The sequence below is a fragment of the Protopterus annectens genome, chromosome 10.part0 (genome assembly GCF_019279795.1).
Source record: "Protopterus annectens isolate FY-2018-M chromosome 10.part0, PAN1.0, whole genome shotgun sequence".
Lineage (NCBI taxonomy): Eukaryota > Metazoa > Chordata > Ceratodontiformes > Protopteridae > Protopterus > Protopterus annectens.
The window spans coordinates 393,933,887-393,947,966 of NC_056744.1; the positions used below are offsets into that span (position 1 = coordinate 393,933,887).

A 14,080-nucleotide genomic window follows, 5' to 3' on the forward strand; every position below is an offset into this window, starting at 1 on the left:
TACCAGAACAGGAAAAAGGACAAGGTTTTTACTCGACTGTTCTTGGTACCCAGAAAGGACAAGGCCTGGCGGCCAATACTGGATTTATCAATTTTGAACACATACCTGAACATTCCAAAATTCAAAATGCTGACTTTGCAGCAGCTTCTGCCCATGCTGGGCAAGAATGCTTGGCTGGTAACATTAGACTTAAAAGAGGCATACCTGCATGTCCCAATAAGACAATTGTGCAGAAGATACCTCAGATTCAAGGCTGGCTTAATGCATTACCAATTCTCTGCACTGCCCTTTGGCTTTCTACTGCACCCAGGGTCTTCACAAAGTGCCTGGCACCAGTAATTGCATTTTGCGGACAAAAAAGTATACAAATATACCCTTACTTGGATGACTGTATCATTTAAGCAGAGAGCAAGGACATTCTTCTTCAACACCTGGCGTTTGTGAAAAGCCTTCTAACATGCCTAGGGTACACAACAAATGAAAAGAAATCACAACTGGTACCCTCTCAAAAGATAACATTCCTGGGTGCAAGCTTGAATGCAACTGCCCAGATGGCTTACCTCACGCCAGACAAGCAAAGGCAACTGACTACTTACTTCAAACTGATGGCAGCAAAAACCCAGTTATCTGCAAGACAAATTCTGCAGGCTTTGGGCTTCATGGCATCCTGCATCCTACTGATTCCATATGCAAAACTGCATATGAGGAAACTTCAATGGTACCTAAAAAGTTTATGGAGTCAACATTCTCACAGTCTGGAAACAATGATTCTTCTCATACCCTGCCTAAAACAGGAGTTTCTATGGTGGGCAAAGGCATGTCACCAAAACATGGGACTGGCCTTCACTCTACCCCCTGTCAGCCAAACCTTAACAACAGACGCATCAGATTATGCCTGGGGGGCCCACATGGCAGGAAGATGCATTCAGGGCATATGGCCCCCAAAACAAATGCATCTACATATCAACCAGAAAGAGATGCTAGCTGTTCAAAATGCCCTAACAGCCTTCAAGGACTTACTTCATCCAGGGCAACTACTGATAAAGACGTACAACACCACGGTCATGTGGTATATAAACAAGCAAGGTGGCACACACACTCATACCTCTTTTGCAGATTAGCCATGGCACTGTAGGACACACCTTTGATCTACCAGATACATCTTCAAGCTCAATTCCTGCCAGGAAAGCAAAATACTCTGGCAGACGATTTAAGCAGTAACCTTATGGAACCTCACGAGTGGAAACTAAATCCACAAGTCTTCAGTATGATAACCAAGAAATGGGGGAGCCCAGACATAGATCTTTTTGCCTCTTCTCACAATTATTAATTGAAAAAATTCTGCACAAGGACTTATCACAGACAAGCATGGAAAGTGGACGTCCTATCCTTCAGTTGGAAAAACCTATCAGTTTATGCTTTTCCCCCTCTTCCTCTTCTTCCCAAGGTCCTCCTAAAAGTCAGACAAGAGAAACCAAAAATTATACTAATTGCCCCGGACTGGCCCCACCAATATTGGTACCCAGTCCTAAGGAACTTGTCTCAATACCCAGCTTGGACCTTACCTCAAAGACCTCAACTACTGTCACAGCAAAACAATCAGATCCTGCACAGTCAGCTTCAGACACTGTACCTGGCGGCATGGCTGATCATGTAGTTATACAAACAACTCCTCTCAGTAAAGCTCTGATGGATGTCATTTTGGAAGCCAGAAGGCCTAGTACTAGAAAATCATATGCTGATAAATGGGAGAGATTCTGTGCTTGGAATCAAGCACAAGGAACCGATGTAGCAAAACCAAGTATTCCTCAGATATTAAAATACTTAACTGAGATGCTTGACAAAGGCCTATCTTTCTCATCAATTAAAATCCATGCCTCTGCCATCTCAGCTCATTACAATACAGAGCCACCAATCTTTTCCTCATCCTTTACTAAAGCAGTATCTTAGAGGAGCCAACAATTTAAGGCTTCCTAGAAGATCACCATTACCTGCATGGGACCTCAATTATGTATTGGAAAAACTCACCCTGCCTCCATTTGAACCAGCTGCTACCGCTGATATAAAGTTCTTATCATGGAAAACAGCTCTGCTACTAGCAATTACTTCAGCAAGAAGAGTTTCAAGAGCTACAGGCCCTCATGGCTGTAGAGCCTTTTATCATATTTTACCCAGACAGGGTGTCTCTGAGGACAAATCCTACATTTATGCCTAAGGTGGTTTCCACTGTGGCTCTTAACCAAACAATTCATCTGCCAACCTTTTATCCAAATCCGCAGAACAAGGGGGAAGAGAATTCTGCATTCCTTGGACGTACACAGACAGCTAAGATTCTACTTGAGCAGAACTAAAGCTCTAAGAAAAACTGAGCAATTACTAGTGGCATATGCTGCAGGATCAGAAGGGAAGGCTATTTCAAAGCAGACAATTTCAAATTGGATAAGCCACTGCATCCATTTCTGCTACTCACACCATGGTAAACCTGTGCCCAAGGGCATTAGGTCTCATTCCACCAGAGCTGCAGCTACTTCAGCAGCCTTTCTCAGAGGAGTACCAACCAAAGACATTCTAGAGGCTGCTACTTGGAGCTCTGTTCACACCTTTACAAAGCATTATCATTTGCCTCTCTACTCTAAGTCCAGGGCAGGCTTTGCCACTGCAGTTCTGCAGGGCCTTATAGCCACACCTAATGCTGTTTAGCTCCAGCCTCCCAACCATAGCTTTGGGATTCTACCCAAATGTAATGACTGCAACAGTGAAACACGAAGAACATAGTACAGTTGTGTACACTTACCATAAATGTAGATGTACGAGTGTATTCACTGTTGCAGTCCAGGTTATCCGCCTGCCATCCCCCAGTCATTCTGGAGTTTATCTTTCCTTCTCTATCTTCTACAACCTTTGTGGTGTATTTGCTTGTAGATGAAGGTAAAGTTTATATTGTTGCATATATGTATGTGTGTGTGTATATATATATATATATATATATATATATATATATATATATATATATATATATATATATATTTTTTTTAGTTACCTTTTTGGGGGCACCTGACATCTGGGGCAAGAAAAACTAAAGAAAATGGCATCTGCTGCATGTTTTATACCCCTGACGACCTGACGTCATGGAAGAGGAGACAGCAACCAACGCAGGACCCAAGACTTTGGAATTCAGGCTGACTGAGGGCAACCTGCCAGCAGATTACCCCCAAATGTAATGACTGCAACAGTGAATACACTCGAACATCTACATTTATGGTAAGTATATACAACTGTACTTTACCTCTTTCTTCCTTTCTCGCCTCCAACATGTGCTAAAAATTATTTGAAGTCTTCTCAGGATATAAAAATACCCATGGAAACACTTAAAAGACTGTCATTTTGGGTAGCTGTAAGTTGGAGGACATCTAGTAGGATTATTCCTGCTGCCTGCATAAGATGCTTTTAACCATTGCACCAACTCCACCCCAGGGAATTGTGATAACCTCTGACAATTTTTTAATAATAAATTCACCTTCTGTTGTCAACTTTCCAGTTTTAGAACCAGTCAAAAAAATGAGCTGGCTTAGCTCCTTTCAGCAAAGGAGCAGGAAGGGGTGGCCTCTCCCCCTAACCAGTTTCTCTCTTTCAATTATAGCAGCAGCTTTCTTAGATAAACCATATATTCATTTACTGTGACATATCAGGAATGAAATGAGCTAAGCTTTATTCTGAATCAAAATAATATAGATTTTGTTAATTTTCACTATTGTAAAGAAAATACTTTGCCCCATTTCTAACTCTAATACTGAAAACCAAGGTGACCATGCAGCAGGTGTACACAAAGCCAAGAACTCCACTGAATCAAATCTTTAAACAGATTTCATCAAAAACCAAGAACCACACAAAAGTAAACAATTTAAATAGTCTACACACCTCGTCATATGCTCACAAACAACCAATAGAAAAGCACAATTACAAAAATCATCCCCTAATTTAAGTAAACTAAATCAGTAATACAATTCTTCTTTTGACATACCCAAAGCTAAAAAATAAAATGTCAACATTTTTTACAAATAAATGTAGTATAGTACTACACTTCAAAGGTTCACAATTTTAAAAAACTAACCATGGAAACATTTTCATTTAGACCAGGAAACAAATATGCATGTAATCTAATCTGCCACCAAAGCTTTTGAGCTCAATACATTCATTCCAAGGCCCACTCCTGGGATCAGATTTAACCATATCAGTTCCCATGAATCCAAAAGTGTGCCCAGGAAACTTAAGTATATGCTTAAACAATGAATTGTTGACATTCTGCTTCTTAATGTCCGACAAATGTTCATGTATGCATTCTTTAAATTTCCTTTTTGTTTATCAACATAAAAAGGGTCTATATTAAATAAATGAAAAGTTTCAGTGAACACCTCTTCGGCGATATACACAAAACCGCACATGCTGACATCAGCGATTTCTTTCTTTGGGAAAGAAATCGCTCGTCTAAAAACAAAAAAACGCATCAATTAGGAACATGACAAAGTGGGGGACTCTCCCCCCCACCACCACCACCACCACCACACACACACACACACACACACACACACACATGGGGGGCTGTGCCCTCCACACACCACCTAACTAAATATACCAACTCAGACATCGCACTATAGTGGGAAAATAGCAAACTTATGGGGATGGCCAAGCGATTTCTTTCCCAGGGAAAGAAATCACTCTTCTGAACAACCTCGGTTTAGTGCAGTCGTTCATTATGTGTCGCAGAAGAGGTGTTCGCCGAAACGCTTCTTCTGTGATTTAATATAGACCGCATAAAAATACGTACACTGTTAGCATAAGTTGCAAAAAAATTGGACTTTGATCAAAAAATTGTTAACCACTATATTTTCTTTTTCTGTAATATATTTGCATTGCTTACAGCAACCACACCTAAAATTACCAGATCTTTTACAAGAGTTCCTTAAGATACTGTCATGACCACTTTCAAAAAAATTCCTAAGCGTTTTACCCCTCTTAAAAATCACCTGAGGTTTAACACCGATAATATCAGTATAACCATCAAAATTTGAAAAACTACTCCAGTTCTTTTGTAAAATATATATAGATTTATGATCACTCCTATATGTAGTAACAAAAGTGCAAGAGAAACCATTTTTGTCCTTCCTTGGACCAATAAAACCAGGTTCAGTACCTTCTTCTGTCAAAAGGAGGGGTTTGAAAACACCCGTTTGTCTCTTATAGGTAACCTCTTATCTAATTTGCTCTATTAGGTTGATTGGATATTCACGAGACTTTTAAACAAACCTGCTAAAAACTGGGATTCACTTTCAAACCTTTCATCCTTAGTGATCATCATAGATAATTTACATACTGCCCTTTAACTGTCCCTCTTTTCTGATGCATCGGGTGTTCATTAGTGTAATGTATAAACCAGTTAGAATACGTAGGTTTTCTATAAATCCTGCTGATAAATTTCCTATTTTCAACATCCTTAAATAATTCAACATCTAAATAATTAATACGAGAGGGGTTAAAGGTATAGGCAAACTTTTAAAAAAGGTGTGGTGGTGTTCAAGTATGTCATAAAGTCATCCAATTCAGATACTGTCCCTTTCAAAATAAGAAATATAACATCCAAAAAACGTATATAAATACTCCAGGGTGGGGGGTCTGAATTTTTCAAAAATAAACATTTTTTTTCCCATTGCAACATAATTATACTGGCAAAAGGGTGGCACAAGCTGCCCATTTGCCACACCTTTCTTTTGTAGAAAGTGTTGTCATCAAAAAACACAAAGTTATTCTTCAACACAACCTCCATGAAACCAAAATATTAATTTCATTGTTAAACAAATGAGTGGACTCGTGTAAAAAATCATGAAACCATTCCAGGCCGACTTCATGTGGAATGACAGCAAATAAATTCACAACATCCACAGTAACAAAAAAAAAAAAATGACCTTTCTCATCTTTAGAAGAAAGTCTCAAGAAACTTTACATACATGTTCGAAAGGGACTAAGACTTTCTTCATCTTGATGTCAATAAATCTGACTAGTGGATGCACCTTAGACCTACCTGCGTTGACAATCATTCTCATGAGTGGATTGAGTAAGTCTTTGTGCATTTTTGGTAGCCCAAAAATAGCGGGTACAATGGGAAATTCAGCAACCAGAAATAACCATTCGTCATAGGTAGTTTGTTCTTCCTGATCCAGTATGTCTTTCAATAATAGATTGATCTTACTGTAAGAAATATGTATAGCATTCAAGGAAGAACCCTCATAAAAATCACAGTCCAATAAACGTCCCTTGCATTTTAGAAATATATCCAGTGTTATCCATGATAACCACCCCCACCATTGTCTCGCTTCATTATTCTGGCATTTTTATCCATACTCCATTTTTTTTAAAAGCTCAAACTCAGTCAAAGTAAGATTAAATTCACTTCTATACCTTTTCTTTAACAATGCCCTGAAGTCAAAATCACGCAACTTCTCAAAAATAATCAAAGGAAGAGCCAAAGGCAGGTTGAACACACTATTCCTGTGAATCTCCCCTACTATATTACCATGATTCTGGTTGTTAAAATCACCTTGAAGTTGAGCCTTCTTAAAAACAACTTTAAATCAATAATTAAATCATCAATTTTCTTATTACTGGTAGGTACAAATGTGAATCCTCTTCTTAATAAATCAGCATACTCAACCTCAATCTGTACATGTGAATAATTAAATAAGTTATAATGATGGGTATGACTTCAAACGATCCAAAGGAATTTAGTCCCCACAGAAATTAAAGACGGACTTAATTCATTCTCCTCCACCAGAAAAAATTCTCCTGGTTCCGTTCCTGATTGGATTGCTGGTGTATGACAGCCTTCCCCCTGTGGTGATTTTCCGAAAAGGATTCCTGCATTCTCTGATTCCTTATTCTTTCTGAGCGTCTTGGAAACTCTCGTTCTAAAGGGACCCATTCATCTTCTGTTGGTCTCTCACTCCATAGATTCGTGTTGATTTTTGGACCAACAGAATGTTCGGGCTCATTTGATTAGACAGCCTTCGGATAAGCTCTACCATTTGCATAATCAAGTCTGTCTCTCTCTAATTTTTTTTCTTTTCTGTATTTAATATCAGCAATAGACTTATCAATCCTAGTAAACACAGCATTGTAGCAGACTCTATTGTTCAAATCATTAGTGATAGCCAAGTGCAGTTCACAAGCTTCATCAATCAAGCTATCACTGCACTTCTGATTGTATTTAATAAGCACTTCATGCAGCTCACATCTCTGCCAGTCAAATAATTCTAAAAGCTCCCAATGTAAAAGAGAGTTAAATGACAAACCATTAGGAAACTTCCGTGACCGGAGTCCTTTCGGGACCCTCTTCACTTTAATATATTCTAAAAAACAGATGTTTTCAATCTGTAGTTTCTTACATTTTAAAAGTTTACTCTCAAACTGATTGATAGTCTGTTGGTGCATACCTTACTCCCTTCCAGCCGTTCAAATAAATGATGGTAATTGGTGAAGCCAGGTCTGGAAATTAAAAAAATTAGCATCCGCAAATCCATCTCTAGACACCACGGAAAGCAAAACAGGGGTTGGGGCCATATTGCTGATAACCTCCCCTGACGGTGTCCTAGGGGAATATCAGGAGTTTGAGAATGCACAAGGTCACTAATTCTTGAACGAACAGTTAATGATGTTACCTGTTGCAAGAGTTGTCCAACTAATTGAGTGAGCAAACCAATGTTCTCAGACAATTCCTCACAGGTATATATCTGCTGTGAACCACCAGCTAGTTCTGGTCCTGGGCACACATTTGGATTTATGGGAATTGATATGGTTAAATCTGATCCGAGGGGTGGGCCTTGGAATGAACGTATTGAGCTCAAAGAGCTTAGGTGGCAGATTAGATTAGATGCATAATTGTTTCCTGGTCTAAATGAAAATGTTTCCATGGTTAGTGCTTTAAAATTGCGATCCTTTGAAATGTAGTACTAAATTTATTTGTAAAAAAATGTTGGCACTTTATTTTTTAGCTTTGGGTATGTCAAAAGAAGAATTTTATTATTGTTTTAGTTTACTTAAATTTGGGGGTGTTTTTTGTAATTGTGCTTTTTTTTTATTGGTTGTTTGCGAGTATATGATGAGGTGTGGAGACTATTTAAATTGTGTAATTACTGCTTTTTATTTATTCTGATGAAGTCCTTGACGCAAGCTGGATGAAAGTGCTTAACCTGTGTTTGTAATAAAGTTGGAATATCAAGTGAAGCTGCCTAGTTTGGACCTGTTTCCTTCACCTGTTTGGATTGAGTTCATTAAACAGATTTATTCAGATAAATTAAGCACTTTCGTCCTTTTCTGTTTAGGACTTCTGTCTTGTCACCTTGGTTTTTCAGTTCTGTAGTTACTCGTTAGTGCCGTCTGCCTTGGTTTTTGGTGTTCCATTTATCAGTTATCACCCACCTACCGTGCCATTGTCTAGGAACTTTAGTACCCCACATACAGCCATTAATGCCTGTTATACAAAGTGCAAATAATGTTCAGGGTTTTCGAGGGCACTGTGCTTGGCTTGCCAGCACCTCTGCTTTGACCAGTGGTTATAGGTCTTAAACCCCTACACTGAAGAGTGACTTCCTTTAAAGCTTTATCAGCCATTGCTAATGGACTGAGTTATGTTTCAGGCAACTGTTTAAAGACTTGCAAATTAATGTTGTGTCATAGATGTATGAGTCACTGAAAGTGGTCTGGCCTATTCCTCTGTCAAGGCCCACTTGACTGCTCTTATTATTTGTCTTCCTTAAATTCATCATTGCTCTTCAGAATTGAGGTCAAACAGTTTTTAAAAGGTTGTGCTTCACCTGAATCCTAGAAAGACTATATCACTTCCTGGGGGTCTGAACTTTATTCTGGAAAAACATCAACTTTTCTAAAATAATTTACATGGGAAATGGTTGTATGGTCTACTCTACCTCTACCGGAAGAGTTTCTGAGTTGCAAGCCCTGGTGGAGACCCCACCTTAAGGGCTAACCCCTACTTTATGCCCATAGTTGTACATGAGGTGTCACTGAATTAGTCTCTCCATTTATCAACTTTTTGTCCTAACCCACAAAACAGATGAGAGAGGCTCCACCACTCTCTTGGATGTACACAGCTGAGATTCTACTTGGTCAAAACAAAATAACTCGAAAAGACTGACCAACTCTTTATTTCTTTCCAGCAGGGTGAGTAGTAAAACCCTGCTTCAAAACAGACAGTCTCCATTTGGATTTGCCTACTAGAGTGAAGGCTCACTCCATTAGAGTCTTCTGGTGCCTTCTTCAAAGGCAATGATTCCAGATCTATCTATGAGGCCACCTCATGGACTTCAGTGCACACTTTAGCTAAGCATTACAGAGTAGAATCATTTTCCATCTGTGGGACTGCCTTTGTTAGAGCTGTCCTGTTAGGACTGATAGACAGCACTCCTATCCTCTTAATAACGGTTAGCCTTGGAAATCTCCCACAAGTATTGGAATACTGTGACAGTGATCTAAGGAAGAACATAGTACAATTGCATTAAGAACTTACCATAGCAATAGATGTCCTACTGATCACTGTTGCAGTATTACTTCCCTCCCACCTTTCCCCATCTTTTGTCAATCCCTGTATTATGTGTACTGAGGTGGGAAGTTACCTTCCTCTTTCTTACATTTTATCATGTTTTTTCTTACTTGGTATACTTAGGCTTTCTCCAGGGTACTCCTGGGACAAAATAGTCCTAAGGATCTAAACCCATGCCTCCGTTTATGTACAGGTACGCCTATGGGCTGAGGTCATACTCCAGAAGTATGGCTTTGGTACACCAGCTGGATATTAGATTACCCTTGGTAGGATAACCCATAAGTATTGGAATATTGCAACATTGATCAGTAGGACATCCACTGTAACTCTTACACAACTGTACTTTTATACAATCGTATTATTTTCGGGTATGTTTATTATATTTAAGATACATCTTTTAGTTTATTTGAATACGTGCGCGCGCGCGCACACACACACACACACACGTATATATATTTACCCTGGGGTAGTGCACTGTTCAGTATTAACTAATTTCAGGCTCATCCCGGGAGAAATACAAAACATTTCACAAACAAAAAATACAGAAATGTAAGCAATAACAAAATAATTCCAACCAATGAAATTAATTAAAAAAAAAACAGTGTGTATACTTTAGTGATAATAGTTGGCTGTTAATAATTTCTTTCTAAGTATTACTTTCCAGCCTTTCTGCAGCCATTCCTCCATAACATACTCTGTAGCATACTTTCATATACATATGATACTTTTTGTCATAAATGTTAATCTAGATTAGTTATTTATTATCTCATGCCATAGTGTTTGAATTTAAGGGTTCCGGCCTAATTACTGATACAGCATATGAATTTAATAGTTTAGCTTGTACTTACACTGAAACATTCATGGGTTTTTTTGGTCATATTTCTTCACTCCAGAGATATTGAGCTTACTTTATGTGTTTGCAAAGTTACCTGCATTTCTGGCTAAATGTAGGTAGGTAAAACTGTTTATCTGCCACATCTACACTGCTCTGACCGTGAAGCTTGTCTATGAAATGAAAATATTGTGCACCAGTGTAGGATAGATAGGAGTGCCATGGACATAGCAATGTCCATTGCATTTCCACATTATCCCTAGCTTGACACCTACCAGGAAGGAGGACACTGCTTCAGAATTTCAGGGTGGGCTAGTTATAACCAAAGTTATGATTTACTGTTACAGTGATTATTTAAGTGTCTGTTAATATAAATATACTTGCACACAAATATACTTGGCGTATGTTATCTGTTTCATTATTGTCACAATTGCTGTTACTTTTACTGACTCTTCTTGCTTTGTTTTTGTGAGCTACAATTTGGGTAAAATATTACTTAATTTTACTGTTTTATTTATTTTTTTTTTTTTTATTTATTTTTTTTAGTACAGCTGTGTTTACGACCTTCAGTAATGGACAGGCTACAGATGTGACTGCCCAAACTATGCAGCCACCTGATGCATTTAGTTGCCTGCAGAAATTAATGGATGCTGTCAGAATCCTTCAGTCAGGAATTCAGAGGTTGGTAAACAGGCCATCAGTGGCTTCACAAAGTGTTGTACTTCATTGATTTCAATATGAAACTCACAGAGTGGTGTGCACGTCAGAGTGAAGTACCTTGAGACAATGATAGCACTGCTTTAGATATTAAAAATCACTTCCAAAGCTTCTGAAGGAATGCTAAATGTTTACTTTTTGCCTTATAATCCACTCTTCCTTTTATTCTACCATATTTTTATATGCGTAGCCATTCTTAAACAAGCGATGCCAAGGAAAATGCAGAGGCAAGTCTTGTGCCAGTCTTTTGAGGCCATTTTTAGTGATGAAAGTCAGTGTACATCTCTAATAAAATGTATTTTTTTTTGGAGCGTTAATCACTGGATTTATCAGAAACCTCATGCTGTCTTGTAGGTGCTTGAAAAGGGCCTGAAGTACAGTGTATAATTTAGTTATTATTTATTTGCTATCCAGATATGAGCTGTTCCCTGCTTTTGGCTAAATTGGAAAATCTGAGGGAAGACTAAGGATCTGTAACATGATCTAGAAGCTGGGTGACCATATCTTTAAAGTTACTTTTGGGGTTAAATGCTCCAATCTTGCTATCCTTTGAGCTATATGCCTCAAAGATCAGTCATTTGACCAGTACTTTTTTTTTCATTGTTGGTTTACTGTTTGGCTTTTAGTTTGGTCAGACTGTAATAACTCTCTTTAACTTGATACCTCTACAACTGATCATAGAGTTAAGGGAAGAGAGATGAAAGCTTATTCTCATTGCTCAAAGGTGGCTGACAAGGACTTGGTGCCAGGCCTGTAAGTCCTTGTTGGTAAAGGGCACCTTCCTGACCCTAGCCATGGATATCCTTCATGCCTGGGGTGACAGCTAACTCCACCATAATATCTAGCAACAGCTATTGACCTTGATTACAATGAATTCACCATCTAAGAGTTCAGAGGTTTTTTGAGGCTGCTTAGAAGCCTTCCATTTGGGAGGTGGATACCTTCAGCTGGTAAATGTTTTATGCTTTGAGTTGAATGATACTACTCACTCCAGTCAGACAGCTTGTGGGTGTCCTTGACCTGTCTCAGATACCTGTATGGTATGGACATCAGTTGTTTCCCAGTCGTTGTGAAAGTGTCATTTAATGTTATGTAGTCCAATCTCGCCTACATTCTTACACGTGGGTTCGTAGCCGAACCTCGGCTCCCACTCGTCCATACTCTAGCTCGAAGTCTTTCAATTGGCTGGGCTAAGAAGGTATCCCATGCTGCACTGCTCCCTTTCCCCAAATCTCGTTTGCCGCTCGTATAGCTCGGACATGGTCTCGCTCTTGGCTGTGGCTAAGTATCATTTTTGTCTTTATTGACAGTTTTTTCCTTCAAAAATAAAAAGCTATTTTCATAGCTGTGTGTGTGTGTGTGTGTGTGTGTGTGTGTGTGTGTGTGTGTGTGTGTGTGTGTGTGTGTGTGTGTGTGTGTGTACTGATCTAACCCTTGATAAAAAAAATGTTTCCTGGTTATTGTCTTTTGTGGTGTCCCGCTGTTTCCCCGTACGGGCTAGGCCCATTTCAGTTGGAGGACCTAGTCCGCCCCTTCTTCTGTGTTTCTTCTTAGTTTAGTAGGTACCTATCCTTCGGGCTAGGACCATTTAAATTAGAGGACCTAGTCTTTCCTTGTGTTTCCTGTTGAGACCGATTAAGTTAGAGGTCTTGTGCATTTGTCTGCTGGGGTTTTGCTTAGTTCCCGTGCTTTATATATATTAATGGTTGACTGTTATTAACGGTTGGTTTTTCTTTCACCATGTCTGAGGATACGAAAGAGCATAAGCCCTCGGGCTTTAAGAAGTGTACTAAATGTGGTTATAAGATGTCTATCACTGATGGGCGCACTGTCTGTGTTTATTGTCTGGGGGCTATTCACCTCCATGAATCATGTACTTTTTGCCATGTATTTAGCCCGCATGTTCTTCAGGAGAGGAAGGACAAACTAATTTTGAAAGGACTTTTGAAACCCTCCTTCGAGGAGGATTTGGGAAGGACTTCTAGCTTTAAGTCCTCTCCCTCTAAGGCAAAAAAGCATTCTCCGGCTCCATCTGTATCCTCGGAGCCTCCAGAGAAAGTAGTGAAATCTTCTGTGGCATCCTCGGCTCCACTGTCCTCGGAGCCGCAGGAAGTTAGTATATTGACCGAATCTGCTTCGGCTCCCAGTTCCTCGGAGCCGATCACGGAAGTGCTAGTTCGGAGCCGGTCTCCAAATTTTAGGCCGGTCTCTCCTCCTCGTAGGTCTCCTTTGGAGAGGAGGTCTAGATCTCCTTCCTTATTTTCTAGGTCCTCCAGGACTCTTTCAGATGTGGATGTAGATAGAGTGGTGCAGAGACTTCTCCAGTCACCGGTTCTGGCATAATTGTTTTCGACTCCAGCCCAGTCGGCTCTGGAGCCTGTCACCCAACCAGCGTCGATACTTCCTCCGATCGAATCTCAGGTTTTGGTGCCGGAGTGGACAGCACCGTCAGATGTCCCTAGGTTGGCTCCAATGACCCATCCTGGCTTATCGGCTCCGGCTTCAGCTCCGACCCCATCAGCTCCTTCCACGGGGTCCAGGACTCATGGTTCCTCGGTCGGACCCGAGGGGGAGGCCTTGGTTCACTTTTCGGCTCCTAGCTTCCCTCTCGGTGCTTTAGATCGGGGAAGTCTGACCCCTGCGTCAACTTCGGACTTTGTCCCTTCTGCTCCGAGGTCTTCCACGGCTGGTCGATCTTTGGAGCCGGAGGGACCAGCTTTCGAGGCCATGCGGAGCGCACTGGCCAGGTCCTCGGCGACATCATTCAGTGCTGACACTCTGTCCCCTCCAGCTCCGGCTCCGGTGCGGGTCTCTGATCGCCATCTATCTTTCAACAGCGGAGACCCAAGGCCTCAGGATACCCCCATGAGTGGTCCCCTTATTTCTGAGGGCCCCTCAGTGTTTTTGCCTGAGGAGCCACCCAG

The 14,080-nt window shown here is 40.2% G+C and overlaps 1 protein-coding gene across 1 annotated transcript in view; it reads left to right on the forward strand.

Annotated features, from left to right (window-relative positions):
- LOC122814162 (transcriptional protein SWT1-like) overlaps positions 1-14,080 on the forward strand; it is an 881,598-nt gene that overhangs the window by 411,701 nt on the left and 455,817 nt on the right. Inside the window, exon 6 of the mRNA XM_044086775.1 lies at positions 10,986-11,120. Coding sequence (XP_043942710.1) covers positions 10,986-11,120 — 135 coding nt within the window. The remainder of the gene's footprint in view (positions 1-10,985; positions 11,121-14,080) is intronic.